Here is a 13,983-nt window from a genome sequence, read left to right as displayed (position 1 = left end):
CTCGAATCTCGTTGTCTTTCCAAGTTGAGGTCTTCGTCTGTGTCTTCCTCATGTGTAGCTCCTCTTTTTCATCCTGAGTTATTTGCAGTTTTCCCGTTTTGTGTCTGTCGCGTTTTAGAAACGTCATCAACACGCCGTCTCGCTAGCTGTGAATTTCTCACAAGGGCAATTTGCGTTCTTGCATACGGGAAGATGTCTGGACTTCAGTGCATATCTGAGAGCAGCTTACGACTACAACACACAATGATTGGGCTTTTTTGGAAAGATGAGAACTGAACACTGACTGAATCTCTTCTTCTGCGACCGCTCTCTGCAGACTGCCGGTCTCTGACTGCCAGCTGCTGCCATAGAGCAGAGGGATGGGGGGGGGGGACACTATTATTTTTGCATTACATAATAAAAGCAGTGCTACGCTATGATGCAGAAAATGTTGCATGCATAAACCCCCTCCCAGCCGAGTGGGAATGGCTCTGGGTTATGACTTTACATACTGTACATCAGGATTTGTGCCTAATATGGGCAGCGTTTGGAAAAGAGAGGAAGAGCATAACAAAGCAGAAGAGACAGATGGGGCCACAGAACATGAATATAAACAGATGTTTGAAGCTGTTTAATTCAACGTCTGTCCTCTTCAGGAAGAGAGCTCTGCTTCCTGGGACATCTGACACACACACACACACACACACACACACACAGACACACACACACACACACACACACACACACACACACACACACACACACACTCACACACGCAGAGCGGCAATTTCATAACAGAGAAAGCACACACGTTGATGCCAATCCCTTCGCTTCCCCTCACCTTCGTTCTTCTTCTCATGCCATCTCCTACCATGTATCTGCACAGTGTCTTTCTGCACAGCTGCCGGAGATGTCAGCCACGCCGGCGGAACAAAAAAACTGGCGCCACTCTTTTGCGGCTCCTGATTGGAGCTGCACGGAGGGGGAGGCGTGACGCAACATGACATCTCCCTGACTTTCTCTGCTGCCTTTGGTTAGCGTCTCCCGATGCAACACTGTGGGGTTTCATGTTGAGTGCTGCAGGGGGACTGTGACGCGGCGCTCGAAGCTCAGCAGGGGGCAGCGGGGTGTCGGGCAGCAAGGGCGCGGAGTGAGACATGAGCTGGTAAATCTAGACGAGAGGTCGCCTAATCTGCGTCCATGTTGGAATGCCTGCAGCCCCCAGTGAGCAAACAGGTGGAATAATATCACACAAGCTGGGCTTTGTGTCGGGTCACATGTGCATCATTGTGTGAACTGGATATTTAGTGCAGGAGAAGTGAGTGTGATGTGTACACACCAGTTGTGAGGACGTTTTGAGGAATGAGTGTGCTACTAAGTTAAATATTTGCTAATTACTTTTAACTGTACATTAGTATTCGTAACCTTTGGTTGGGAGGTGTTGTTTGGATAAAATGAGCCGTTTGAAGACGTCACCTCATTGGTCCACTGTTGCAGCACTACCTCTGTACGACACGTGCAGCTCCTCTGACACACATTTCTAATCTACCTGACTAAAGAAGCCTTCATTTACACAAATACACCCAGTTTCTCTTAGTTGAATGAATAATAAGTCAGATAAGTAACAAAAGGTCGTGTCAAGGTCAAGGTCAAGTCAAATATTGACCTCATTTGAATCATTTTAGCTGTGCAATCAGTCATTAGCAGGTCAGAGGTCATGATTCTCACATCTGTGAACTGTCTTTACTAAGACAGTCTGCAGGAAAAGCTGCCGAATGATCCTCCTGTGCCGTTATTGTTTTCATAAAAATAAACCCTGACTCGCTCCACAGATCAGAAACACGTGTTTGTGATATTACAACTTTAAGGATGATTTTTGCCAGAGGGGAACTGGCAAAGTTACACATGTGCTGTGTTTGCTGCCTCGAAATCATTAACATTCCTCTTCCAGTGCTGAGCTGTCACTGCTGGAGTCAGTTTTTACAGTTGGGCCTCCAGCTCTTCTGCAGTATGCACATAATTATAAGTGGCATATACATTTGCTGCTTTATTTATCGTTGTGCATTACTCAAAGCTGCTTGTTAGCAAAATGGCTTGTAAAAATGATGTTTCTCTGTGTGTGCGTTTCTGTTTTGGCAGCTTTTCGACCGCGTGCGGGAGGACAACCCCGACTTCCACCAGAAAATCATCCCCATCAGCAGCGAGCTGGTGCAGCCGGGCCTCGCCATCAGCCCGGAGGACGTGGAGAAGCTCAGCGCCTGCATCCACATCGTCTTCCACTGCGCCGCCACCATCCGCTTCGACGAGCCGCTCAAGTGAGGATCACACGGATTTGATACATGAACACAAACCCCCACGTCAAAGCTTTGCCATCCCTCCTTCATATGTACACATAAAACACACATCGATCCTTTCTGTCTGCACTGTTTTCATCTTCTAAAATATTTTTTATTCCGTCTCTGTGCCACTTGCAGCTTTTTTCATATTTCGCTAAACCAAATAATTTACCAAAGACCTGGATAACTTTCCGTTTTGCTGCGTAAACGTTCCTAACAGCAGGAAGCTCATGTCAATAAACGTCACCCCAGAGGATACGCAGCTCGCCGAACTGGCTGCACTGTTTTATTTATCTGAAGCAAAGAGGAAGCAGGAGGGTTTACAAAGCAGTAAAGTGAGGATGTGGAGAAATCTGCCGTTTGTAATAACATCAAGTCTCCTACTGTTAAATCTGTCAAACAATAAATAGTTTCCCCTTTATTTTTGTAAACAACACAGAGCATGAATAGCTTGTGTGATCAACCCTGAAGATTTTAAAATTACAAGACAATAAAGAGCCATGTTGGAGGATTAACCAAGATTATATGTATTCATGGTTCCCAGAGGATGAGGTCTGAAGACTTTGGTGATCTCCTGACATTACGTCTTACTCCATGAGGTTGACACTTTTGGTTTTGAGTGGCTCCTTGACCGATATTTTGGAGAGTGATGCCATGCTAGTTTTGAACAACCTGTTGTCATCAAAGACTCGTGTGTCTGACCTCAGCTGTAGGACCTCATACTACTGGTTTAAAGGGGTTATAAAAATATAAACACCATGTGACTTTGCCGTAATGTTCTTTAGATCTAAGTCACTGATTCAATGAGAACAGTGTTATCATGAGAGATGTTTGCTTAAACTAGAAGAATAAGCTGAGACACAGTTGTGATAAACTTAAGTTCGAAGGTGGAATCTTCAGATAAGAAATGAATAGTTCTCGACTTGTATCCTCTGACTCATCAGAACAGCACAAAGACGAGGCTGATGAGTCAGATGCAGGGAGCGTTGGAGCGCAGTGGTGCTGACGTGAAAACCCGGCATATGGTCCCAGAAGGTGGCGAGCAGACGCCACGCCAACACACACACACAACTCATCCTCTAATAACCAACTTCACTCGCCGCCCGTTAACGAGCTGGCACCACCTGAGCACATCTGATTCATGCTAGTGGACCCGTCGCCCACGACCGAGAGGCACCGTCCATCTGCGGCTCCGTCACACACACACACACACACACACACACACACACACACACACACACACACAGAACCAGAGTGTGTCCTGCAGTGTCTGGTTTAACTGACCCTGGGTTTTTTCTTTCTGATGCCTTGAGGCTAAACGGACCGTGTGTGCTGCCGCTCCACTCTGCTGCAGAGCTGGTGCACGTCACAGACCCAACACCAATGCAGACGTTTGCCGTATATGAAGTGTGTTGGTGTGTTGGTGTGTTGAGCTTCACGAGACGATGAGAATCACGGTTTTCATCCCCTATGATTTTTCTTTTCTCAAATCGTTGGGAAATAACTAATGCAATGTATTAATACTTATGAATAGTTTCGGTGTAGTTTCTAGTTTTACTTCCACCAAGGGGGTGATGTTTTATGTTACACAAAAACGACAGAATATTTTTGACTCGTTTATTGTTTTTCTTGAGCTTTTAAACCTGTAATTTTCGTTTATTGAGGCAGAGAAATGGGGAAACGCTCGGTTTGATTCCCTAGCTCCAATCCGACAGAATGATCAAGTCAGCTATTTGTGTTTAGGTCAAAATCCCAGGTACACCTCCACAAACCAAATCATTTAAAACAGATTGTTCAGAGGTGTGAGGAGTTTTAAAAACTGTTGATTGTGCAGCTCTGTGCTCTCTGGTGTGCAGGAGAGGCTGAAAACTGAAAAATAATGATGAGACCAACACATTTATTAAAAGAGCAGATGTTTACTCTCCTCTGTGTGTTTTCACACCTCAACGTCCCCTCGTGTCCTTCTGCTCTGGGTCACAATCATGTTCAGCAAATTCAGATTTGAGTGAAACACTTGGTCAACGGCAAATGCAAATGTTCTTACATGCAAATGCTCAGACTGAGATAGTAGCAGTCTCACACACACACACACACACACACACACACACACACACACACACACACACACACACACACACACACACACACACACACACACCATTTAATAGCTTTTCCCCTACACACACATTTCATCTCAATCAGACATGCAAACCTTTCAACACCCACACTCTGACTCACTTGCTCACCCCTTTCCTCCCTCTCTCTCACACACACACACACACACACACACACACACTATTTAACACTGCATGTGCCCTCTCTCCCGGCAGACACGCCCTGCAGCTGAATGTAATCGCCACGCAGCAGCTCCTCAGCCTGGCCCACCAGATGCACCACCTCGAGGCCTTCATTCACATCTCCACCGCCTATGCAAACTGCAACCGCAAGCACATCGATGAGGTCATCTACCCGCCGCCCGTCGAACCCAAGAAGCTGATCGAGTCCCTCGAGTGAGTGGAGGAGGGACGCGGAATCAATTCCAGTTTGGTTGCATTCACGCTGCGAGGGATGGAATGTGAAACTGATAATCTTCCTCAAATATTTAAAGAGAGTATCTGCCCTCAGGAAATATGTCAAAGATGAGTAAAGCTGTACAACAGTTACTTTACTGATATTGAGGAATAAAATATATATTTTGCTACAAAGCCAAATAAAATATTAGTTTCTCATCAATATGTAATATTTACTAATCATAAAATATATGAATAGTTCAAAATCATAATAAGATGAAATACAGATATGTGTTCTGTTCATTGCTTCATGTATCTGACTGTGTATTGAACCCGTCAGGTGGATGGATGACAGCATGGTGCGGGACATCACGCCGCGCCTCATCGGCGACCGGCCCAACACCTACACCTACACCAAAGCCCTGGCCGAGTACGTGGTGCAGCAGGAGCAGGACAAGCTCAACATCGGCATCATCAGACCCTCCATAGTGGGAGCCAGCTGGCAGGAGCCGTTCTCTGTGAGTCCACTGAAATCAACCACTTTCACATATCACACTGTGACATGAGAACAGGCTCGTTCTGCCGCGTGAAGATTTCTAGAGCCCTCCTTGTTAAGTGTCCTCCTGGGGCAGTAAAACCAATGGACATGAGATATTGATCGACGTGAAGCTGCTCGGGTCAATTCCACCCTCCTCTTAAGTGGCCCAGGATTGAAGCTAATTGGTTGATAGTAAATTAGGACAATTTAACTGAGTCGGCTTAAATCCACCCAAATAGCTGCTGGGACGGAGAAGTAATGGTGGAGCAGCAGAAGGAGGGAAGGTTGAGAGACCAGAGAAGTTTATGTGAAGTCTGATACGTCTTTTCCACCAGGATGGATTCGGTGCAGAGCCAGCTCAGAACCGACCTCTTTTGAGAACCGAACGTTACATAGTCCAGATTCCATTCCAGTGTGAACTAATCTAATGCACCAATTAGTGTTTTTTCCAACCGCCAACAGACTTTAGAAGAAGGAGAAGGTTACGTAGTGGAAGTTGAGGTCATTTCCACTGGAAAGGAATCAACCCTGACTGGGTGCAACTGCTTTTCGTGCTTGGTTTTAAAATAAATGTTCAAGTCATTACATTTTTCATCGGAAACTTTCAGAGAGCGTCTCGCTGATGCTGCGTTCACTCACGTTTTCTCAGTGGCAGAGACTTCCCATAGTTGAGGTTGGCTGCGGCTCAGGAGATTGAGGTCGTCCATAAACCGGGTGTGTCGGTGGTTCGATCCCGGGCCATTCAGTTCCCAGTCCCCATGACGTTTCTGATGGTTTTAGGGATTTATTTATTTTGACTTCTTTTATAACAACTATAACAATAAAATCTTAAGTCAAATCCCACTTACTAGATTTTTACTTTACTCTCATCTCATGGTGTCATCAAGAAGGAATTTGGCAAAAAATGTTCTGCTGCTAAAATAAAAAGCCAAGAAAAACACCGGAAAGGGAGTCGTGTGCCTGGTGTCAGTAAACGTGGGCGTTGTGTTTGTGCACGGGGACTCCTTCAGTCGTCAGCTGGCTCTGGCAGCGACTGTTTGAAAAGGTCTCGCTCACTCTTGGCCGTGTGGTCGCCCTTGGCTGCTCAGTCGGTGCTGTAAGGGAACGAAGATGTGGGGCAGCTTATTTGTATTTTTGTCTTCACGTGTGGTCTTAACTCTGACATTAAAAACATAAAGGTTCTGTCATTTTGTGTCTCGAGATCTGCAATTCAAAGATTCAGTCCTCAGCCTGGCAGTGAGGCCATCGACAGATAGTGGCACTAAAAACACCTCCAGCCTCAGCGGCCTGTTCATCTCGTTCTTTTTATCGGCACCAGAGAATATTGTTCGACTCAAGACAAGAATCAGCCTTGACCACATAATGGCCCTCCAGTCCCACATGTTGGAAGCTGCTGCAGCCTATAACCGGCGGCCTCATCCATTTTTAATGGAGTCTAATTGAAGTCGACAAATCGCTGCTGCCCAGCCCCTCCTGTGTTCCCACCACAGGAAGTAACATAAGCCCGAACAGCTGTTTCAGAACACGGAAACATACACACGCTGAATGTTAAGGATGTATAAAGTTAATGTCATGAAAGTCTCCGAGGATTAACACGTGTCTCTGCTGCTGCTCCTCAGGGTTGGATCGACAACTTCAACGGGCCGAGCGGAGTCTTTATAGCTGTAAGTAGGAAACGTTGCTCACGTTTAAACACAGTTTTTAAATCCCGTTAAGACACTTTTGTTCTCGTATCAGGCCGGTAAGGGAATCCTGCGCACCATGAGAGCCAACAACGATGCGGTGGCTGATCTGATCCCCGTGGACGTGGTCATCAACCTCACTCTGGCTGCCGGCTGGTACACGGCTGTACACAGGTCAGTTAACAGAGGCACAGATTCGTCCTGAAAGAACCTGAACCTCACATCTCAAAACTAGAACGACACTCAGCGCTAGAATCCAGTGTGTAGTTTGGATCTCCACAGTAGAAGAACACGGCTAGTTTGAAATACACTGTTTATGTTGTTTTGAGGACGGCAGCTGTAATTATTCAGTGTCTTCTAATACACATAACACTGTACTGCTGGAAAACCATTAAGTTCTGTTGAGCCTTATTAAGGCATCCTGGTAAAAGGTTCAAAAGTCGGACAAGACACAATTTAAAAAGACAGGATTCAAATTTATGATGGTCTGCAATCTTCAATTTACTGGAGCAAAATTAAGCAGCAGAATCATGAAATACTTTGAGACCCAAGTTACATAAAATACACCGAATATCATTAGAGATATCACGCGGGTAATAATGTACATTGTTGTGTTATATCAGTGTTTATGTATCTGACAACTTGTACTTATTTTTTAGAAGGACAGCAGAAAAACAGAACAATCAAAGTTAAGTATTAAAGCCCCCCTTATGTGTTTAAATTTAAATTCAGTTATCCCTCAGTTTCCCAGCCTTTATGTGTTTCCACAATCTTGGTTTTTAATTTATGATCAACCTTTACAGTCTATTTGCTCTGTGTTGTCAGTTAATGTAGACTAATGTGTTCTTATCGACCTCCTCCCACCTTGCAGACCTAAAACAGCTCTGGTGTACAACTGCACGACCGGCGGCATCAACCCGTTCCACTGGGGAGAGATCGGTACGTACGCTCCCTCTGGGTCGTCTTGCTCTAAGGGAGCAGGGCGCCATCGCTGCAGGCGGACACTTATACGCCAGTTTCGTCTGGCAAACCCACAATATTATTGTGGGTTTGCTCTCATCATCACAAATCAATACTCCAGTGTTGTGACATAATGTCCTGGTGATATGGTTGTGGTGTTGGGTGTCAGGGGCCTTGTGGTGAGTGACTGCCCCCAGCTGGCAAGAGACGGAAGATGGATTTAACACTGAGGGAGTTGAGTTAGGGTCATAGATAAAGACACATTTTCTTCTAATGAGGTGGTTCTGTGCATATTAGCTTTTGTCTGGAAACTGAGACTAAATAGGCTTTGATCGACAGAGTAAAGGATGTTAAAAAGAATTCAAAATGAGTTTAACATTCAGATTTAGAGACTAATGCACAGCAATGCAATCAATAAGAACAGACCAGACCCTTTGTTTTTATCCTAACTGTTCATTCTGAGGTGGGGATGGAACGATGCAGCGATGGGAGAGTGAAAAGTCAGTTTCCCTCGCAGCGGTCGTCACGTACAGTGGGATTAGAGGCTTTGGATATCAGGCTGGCCCGATGGCAGGGGACCCTCTCTTTCCCGTCAGATTAGCAAACATGTTCCCTTTTACAGAGGAAATTGCCACCAGATGGCTGCGAGCGGGATTAGGCCTCATCGCCGCGACTCCCCGGTTACGAAAGAGGAACGGTGGACTCTAATCTGACCGAATGAGAGCGAGCAATGAAGCTAATCGAGAGCGAGCGGATCAGAGGAGACGGGGAAACAACAAACAGAATTAGTGTTTCTTCTCTTCGTGTGATATTAAAATGATAAGCAAAGGAGGAGGATCAAGTTCCTTTGTCACTCGCAAAGAATTCTGGGTACTCTAGCCCAGTTTTTTCCTTTCCATCGCTGTAGTGGACGTCTGCGGGCGGCTCAAGGTTAGCGGCGCTCCTCCCAACCGGGCTGCAAGGAGCCGGACCACAGCTGGCTGTCACCTCGGATCTGGTCACGTCAGCCCCTGCAGCCGCCACCACGTATCTGTTGCCATGGAAACAGCCGGTTGCGAGGCCTAGTTTGCGTGCCGCGTGTGATGTAATGTGTAGTCACATGGGCCGCTTTCTCTGTGTCTGTGGATGACTGATGCTGGAGGAGGGGGGGGGGGGGGGGGCAGCTCAGTGCTCGGTGGGGGGGGAATGATCGAGGTCGGACGTTTGATCCTGGAAGTCATGATCCCGCAGACGCTGCAAATCTGTGCGTTTGTTTGTCGGTAACTTGTGTAACATGTGAATTTGCTTTATGAGATAAAAAAAACACTCCATGTTGCATCATGACATCACCACAGGACTGAGTCCCAGCATGTGTCTGGATTCACGTCACAGAGCTTAACGTCCAATCATCTGCTAAATATGCACTGATCTCAGAAGCCAAAAGGTCGTTAAACAACACTCACCACTGCTCTTACAATGTTTCCTCAAGCTCCTCTCACGGTGTGGATAGAAGAATATTAAATCTCCTGCATTATTAAAAAAAAAAGTAAAGATATGTTTAGGAATTAGGCCGTTACTGAAAGGACAAAGTTAAACAGTGATATGGGGGGAGAGAGAGAGAGAGAGAGAGAGAGAGAGAGAGAGAGAGAGAGAGAGAGAGAGAGAGAGAGAGAGAGAGAGAGAGAGAGAGAGAGAGAGAGAGAGAGCAGGGACGACGCTGATCCTGCGGCCGAGGATTTAAGACTGTAAAGATTCAAATTCAAATTTTAGAAAGACTATTTATTTAAACTACATTTTGTGACTTCATCTCATCCATTCTTATCTTTCTTTTTTCTGCAGAGCACCACGTGATGTCGTCCTTCAAGAGGAACCCTCTGGAGCAGGCCTTCCGCCGGCCCAACGCCAACATCACCTCCAACTACCTGATCAACCAGTACTGGATCCTGGTCAGCCACAAGTTCCCCGCCCTCCTCTACGACCTGTTCCTGCGACTCACCGGACAGAAGCCGCAGTAAGACACCAAAACGCCTGTTGTGCTTAAGACCTAAAGTAAAAGTTCAGCTGTGTCGTAACCTCCGACCTTCTCTCTCGCTGCAGGATGATGCGCATCTTTAATCGTCTGCACAAGGCCATCGGCCTGTTAGAGTATTTCAGCAGCCAGGACTGGGAGTGGAACTCGGAGAACATGAGCATGTTGATGAATCAGCTCACACCAGAGGACAAGAAGGTGAGGGTATCCACGGACTGAGGAAATACAACAAGTGTATTTGCTCATAATTCATTCTCTGATTGGTCATAATGAATAATTTTCCTTTTGATACCTTGAATTATTAGGACTTTTACTTCAAATTAATAATTTAGTTCTAGTTTCACTTTAAATTATCAAAGTTCTTTATTCACTGAAATAAGTTTGCTTCTTCTATTTGAACCCGATGACACAGAGAATATCATCAACTGTTCTAGCATTAGGGAGCCCATTGCTCCACCTAGTGACTGAAAGAGGTATTCAACTTTATTTCTTGACTTTGATATCAACATCTGTCTTATTTCTTTGTTGCCTCTCGCAGACGTTTAACTTTGACGTGCGTCAGCTGAACTGGCCCGAGTACATCGAGAACTACTGCATCGGCACTAAGAAGTACGTCCTGAACGAGGACATGTCCGACATTCCTGCTGCCCGGCAGCATCTGAGGAAGTAAGTCAACTTTACATATTAAGTGTGATGAGTCTATTGAGTCTAGTTATTATTTATTATTTGTGATCCATCATGTTTTTACATTTTCTATCTAAAGAAAGTAGAAATTTACCCACATATACATATTTATATTTTACTGTACAGACCAGATGTAGAACTCATAGGCTTATTGTTTTAACTGTGTCTCTCTCCTGATTTCCCAGACTGAGGAACATCCGCTACACCTTCAACACTCTGCTGGTCGTCTTCATCTGGAGGGTGTTCATCGCCCGCTCGCAGATGGCCCGAAACATCTGGTACTTTGTGGTCAGCCTCTGTTTCAAGTTCCTCTCATACTTCCGTGCGTCCAGCACCTTAAACAACTGAGTCCCCCCCCCCTCGCCTTTAGAAATCAGCAGGACATGGTTCCTTCGGTGAGGATTATGGAGGCTCTCTACGTGTGGGGGCTGCGGTCGAGTGAAGCACTCAGGATGGAGTTGAGACATCTACTAGCCATGAATTATTTGTTTTATTTTGGAAATCCGTCACCAAACCCCGTCCAGAAAAAAGTGTTCACTCATTTCGAACCCTCTTCTTCTCAAAGTGGCCAATTATATATGCAACAATAAGCCTTCTGTGTGATTTCTACTTTCTTCTCCACCACACAGGCTCGATCCTCTTGAATCTCGGTACGTTGCCTTTTGCCTTGTGATGATTTCTTCTTTTTTTTTTCATACTTGAAATATAGCAGTGCTTCAGTGGAGGACAATTTCTACAAGATTATTTTGGTTCTCGGTTTTTTACTGTGGGGAAAGCCACTTCCTGTCTTTATTGATGCACAGGTGATTTGGATATCTGTATGTCATGCATTATGTGTATCTACTGCCTTTTTAAGATAACACGCACACACACACACACACAACTGACTAGTGTTACCCGTCTCAAGGCCAACCCACACATTACTGAGACCAGTATTAAAGCTAAAATCCAAGACAACCGCATCACTAGATACGAAACATACAGATCTGCCGTCTTTCCTGCTGTTGAGGTCGTCACTTAATTTACCGTCACACGATTCTGTCTCCGAACGCTCATCCACTTTTTGCCTGTTTGTACAGAAGTTTGTACTGAAACTAAGTTTACTACTTTTACATCTTTATACTTGCGTGCAAAGGCTAGTCTGATACGTGGTAGACCTTGGCAGTGTATTATATATAAATAAGAGTACATCAGAGTTGAGTTTATTTGTATAGCCCAGTGGGACATATTGTACAGTGTTCCCCACTGTTTCCAACCGAGCGCCGCGTTTCTAAGACAAACAGATGAAGGACACATTTCTAGAAGCGTTCAAGAAAAAATATATGTAAGTAATTACCCAGCGATGTTTTAAAACCCCAGAAGCTCATTTAACAACGATCACTTCTGTACTGAAGGTATTTCCACACTTCTGGTCTCTTCTAGCTTCCTGGTCAGAAACAGTGTCAGCTTTAGAAATGTTTTTTTTTTTTGTACAATTTACAGAAACATTTCTTTCATTTAAAAGAGTGAACTTTGACCTTTCAGGAAATAACTTCAGAACAGAAGTGGTTAAATAAGGTTCTTGGTTTTCAAACTATCATATTTTAGAGAAGGTGAACACTGCCACAGTGACTCAACTGTAATGCTAATACACCGCTTGAAGAAAAGAAGTGAACACTTATATCACCAAGTCAGATAAACTACAGGAATTTCCATCTGTCCATTTAGGAAGCACAAGTGATTGTGAATCGATTTCACTGCTTTGGTGCAAATAAAGTTGCAATGGAGGCAAAAGCAAGACAACCCCCCCATAAAGGGAAAGGTTTTACATGTGGTGTCCACAGATAGCTTCTCTCTCCTCATCCTTCCTGACTGATTCTTCTCTAGCGTTGTGTCCTTCTAGTGTCCTTGTCACTACTGGTAGCATGAGGCGGTACCTGCAGCCCAATCAGGTTGCACAGGTAGTCCAGCACATCCCTGCGTGCAGATGTGTGATTTAAGTGTTCCCTTCATTTTGTTTTGAGCAGAGTATATGAAAGCTGACGGAAGCTATGAAAGCTTGTTAAATTCTGCTACAAGCTTGAGCTTTTCCACCTCAGCTTCATGTGTAAGAAAAGACGGATCTTTGTAAACCAGCTTTTGACTGCGAGTAAACAGGCCGGAGTCTGGAGCCTTTGTTGTTACTGATTGCAATATAGACTCTCATCTGCTTAGAGGGAAAACATGATGTGTTTGCAAGTTAATATACAAAACAGAAGTAGTGGACCGAGTATAGAGCCTTGAGGGACGCCTTACCGCAATTGATGGATGGGCTGCTATTTTGAAGCAAGACAAACTGCGATCGATGTCTGGACCTAAATCACAAGAGTGACAGATTATATACCCCCAGCCCCGCTCCCTGTATTACAACCTCGACGTCTGTATTACAACCTCGACCCCTGTTTGGAAAATCTGTAAATATCTGAACTTGCATATTATTCTTATAGATTACCCAAAAACTTTATTTGACTGTAGATTTCTTTTGCGTGGTGAGTGACTTCACGGGATTCCACCACAGAGCTTCCGACAGAGTCTACCAGAAGTGTTAAAGTGTTACTAAACAAACTGTACGACGTTGTACAGGTTGACTCTTGACTGAGTACAAATACATAAGTTATGAGCCTTTATGGGAGAAAAAGGGACAAAACTAAATAAATGTTTATGCAAACATGTCTGTGGTGTAACCGTGGTTTACTGTCCTTAATTTCAGAGGACGGTGAACCAAACTGTCTGCAGCAACGCCTGTATGAACTGGTTTCGTCAGAATTGTTGTCACGGAGCTACAGGGCTATTGTAACGACGGCGGCATCGTCATGGAGCGTCAGGAAACCCGAGGGCAGGAGCTAGTTTACCGTATGTTAACAAAACAGCAACACATAATCAATAACGTCATGTTCTTCTTTCTGGTGTCATTTTGCAACATGTCTGACCACCTGTGTTCCCGGCTCAGACATCACGTCATTCAAGTCTGCTTGGCAAAACTGAAATAAAAAACAAGAGAAAAAGAAACCGTGTGATGCAGTCCATTCAACTCGTCTTCTACCTCACCGTGTATTTTCTATTCACAAATACGACAAGAGTTTAAGTTTAATAATTGTAATAAAGATTCTCAAGCTATTTAAACTAAGAGTAAGCCCTTAACAATAACCTCACTTTCTATAGTTAAAATAGAAGTTGTGACCTTAAATACTGGATTTACGTCTCTACGAGTTTATTTGTATAAAGACGATAATATGTTGCGACCAGTCTTCCTGAAACTTTAAAATCA

The 13,983-nt window shown here is 44.6% G+C and overlaps 1 protein-coding gene across 4 annotated transcripts in view; it reads left to right on the top strand.

The window, feature by feature from the left end:
- The window catches only part of si:dkey-97m3.1 (fatty acyl-CoA reductase 1), a 35,874-nt gene extending 24,587 nt beyond the window's left edge, over window positions 1–11,287 (top strand). For 3 of the 4 annotated variants that reach the window (XM_034577680.1, XM_034577678.1, XM_034577679.1), the window contains exons 3-12: window positions 2,119–2,294; window positions 4,646–4,825; window positions 5,166–5,343; window positions 6,983–7,027; window positions 7,101–7,219; window positions 7,917–7,984; window positions 9,824–9,995; window positions 10,082–10,211; window positions 10,552–10,679; window positions 10,883–11,287. In XM_034577680.1, the coding sequence (XP_034433571.1) occupies window positions 2,119–2,294; window positions 4,646–4,825; window positions 5,166–5,343; window positions 6,983–7,027; window positions 7,101–7,219; window positions 7,917–7,984; window positions 9,824–9,995; window positions 10,082–10,211; window positions 10,552–10,679; window positions 10,883–11,045 (1,359 nt within the window). In that variant the 3' untranslated portion in view covers window positions 11,046–11,287. The remainder of the gene's footprint in view (window positions 1–2,118; window positions 2,295–4,645; window positions 4,826–5,165; window positions 5,344–6,982; window positions 7,028–7,100; window positions 7,220–7,916; window positions 7,985–9,823; window positions 9,996–10,081; window positions 10,212–10,551; window positions 10,680–10,882) is intronic. The other variant, XM_034577681.1, reaches the window with a different exon arrangement.
- The last annotated feature ends 2,696 nt before the right edge of the window (window positions 11,288–13,983 follow it).

This window comes from Hippoglossus hippoglossus, chromosome 23 (assembly GCF_009819705.1).
Source record: "Hippoglossus hippoglossus isolate fHipHip1 chromosome 23, fHipHip1.pri, whole genome shotgun sequence".
NCBI classification, from domain to species: domain Eukaryota; kingdom Metazoa; phylum Chordata; class Actinopteri; order Pleuronectiformes; family Pleuronectidae; genus Hippoglossus; species Hippoglossus hippoglossus.
Note: the sequence above shows the minus strand (reverse complement) of the source record. Positions and strands in the feature narration are given on the sequence as shown.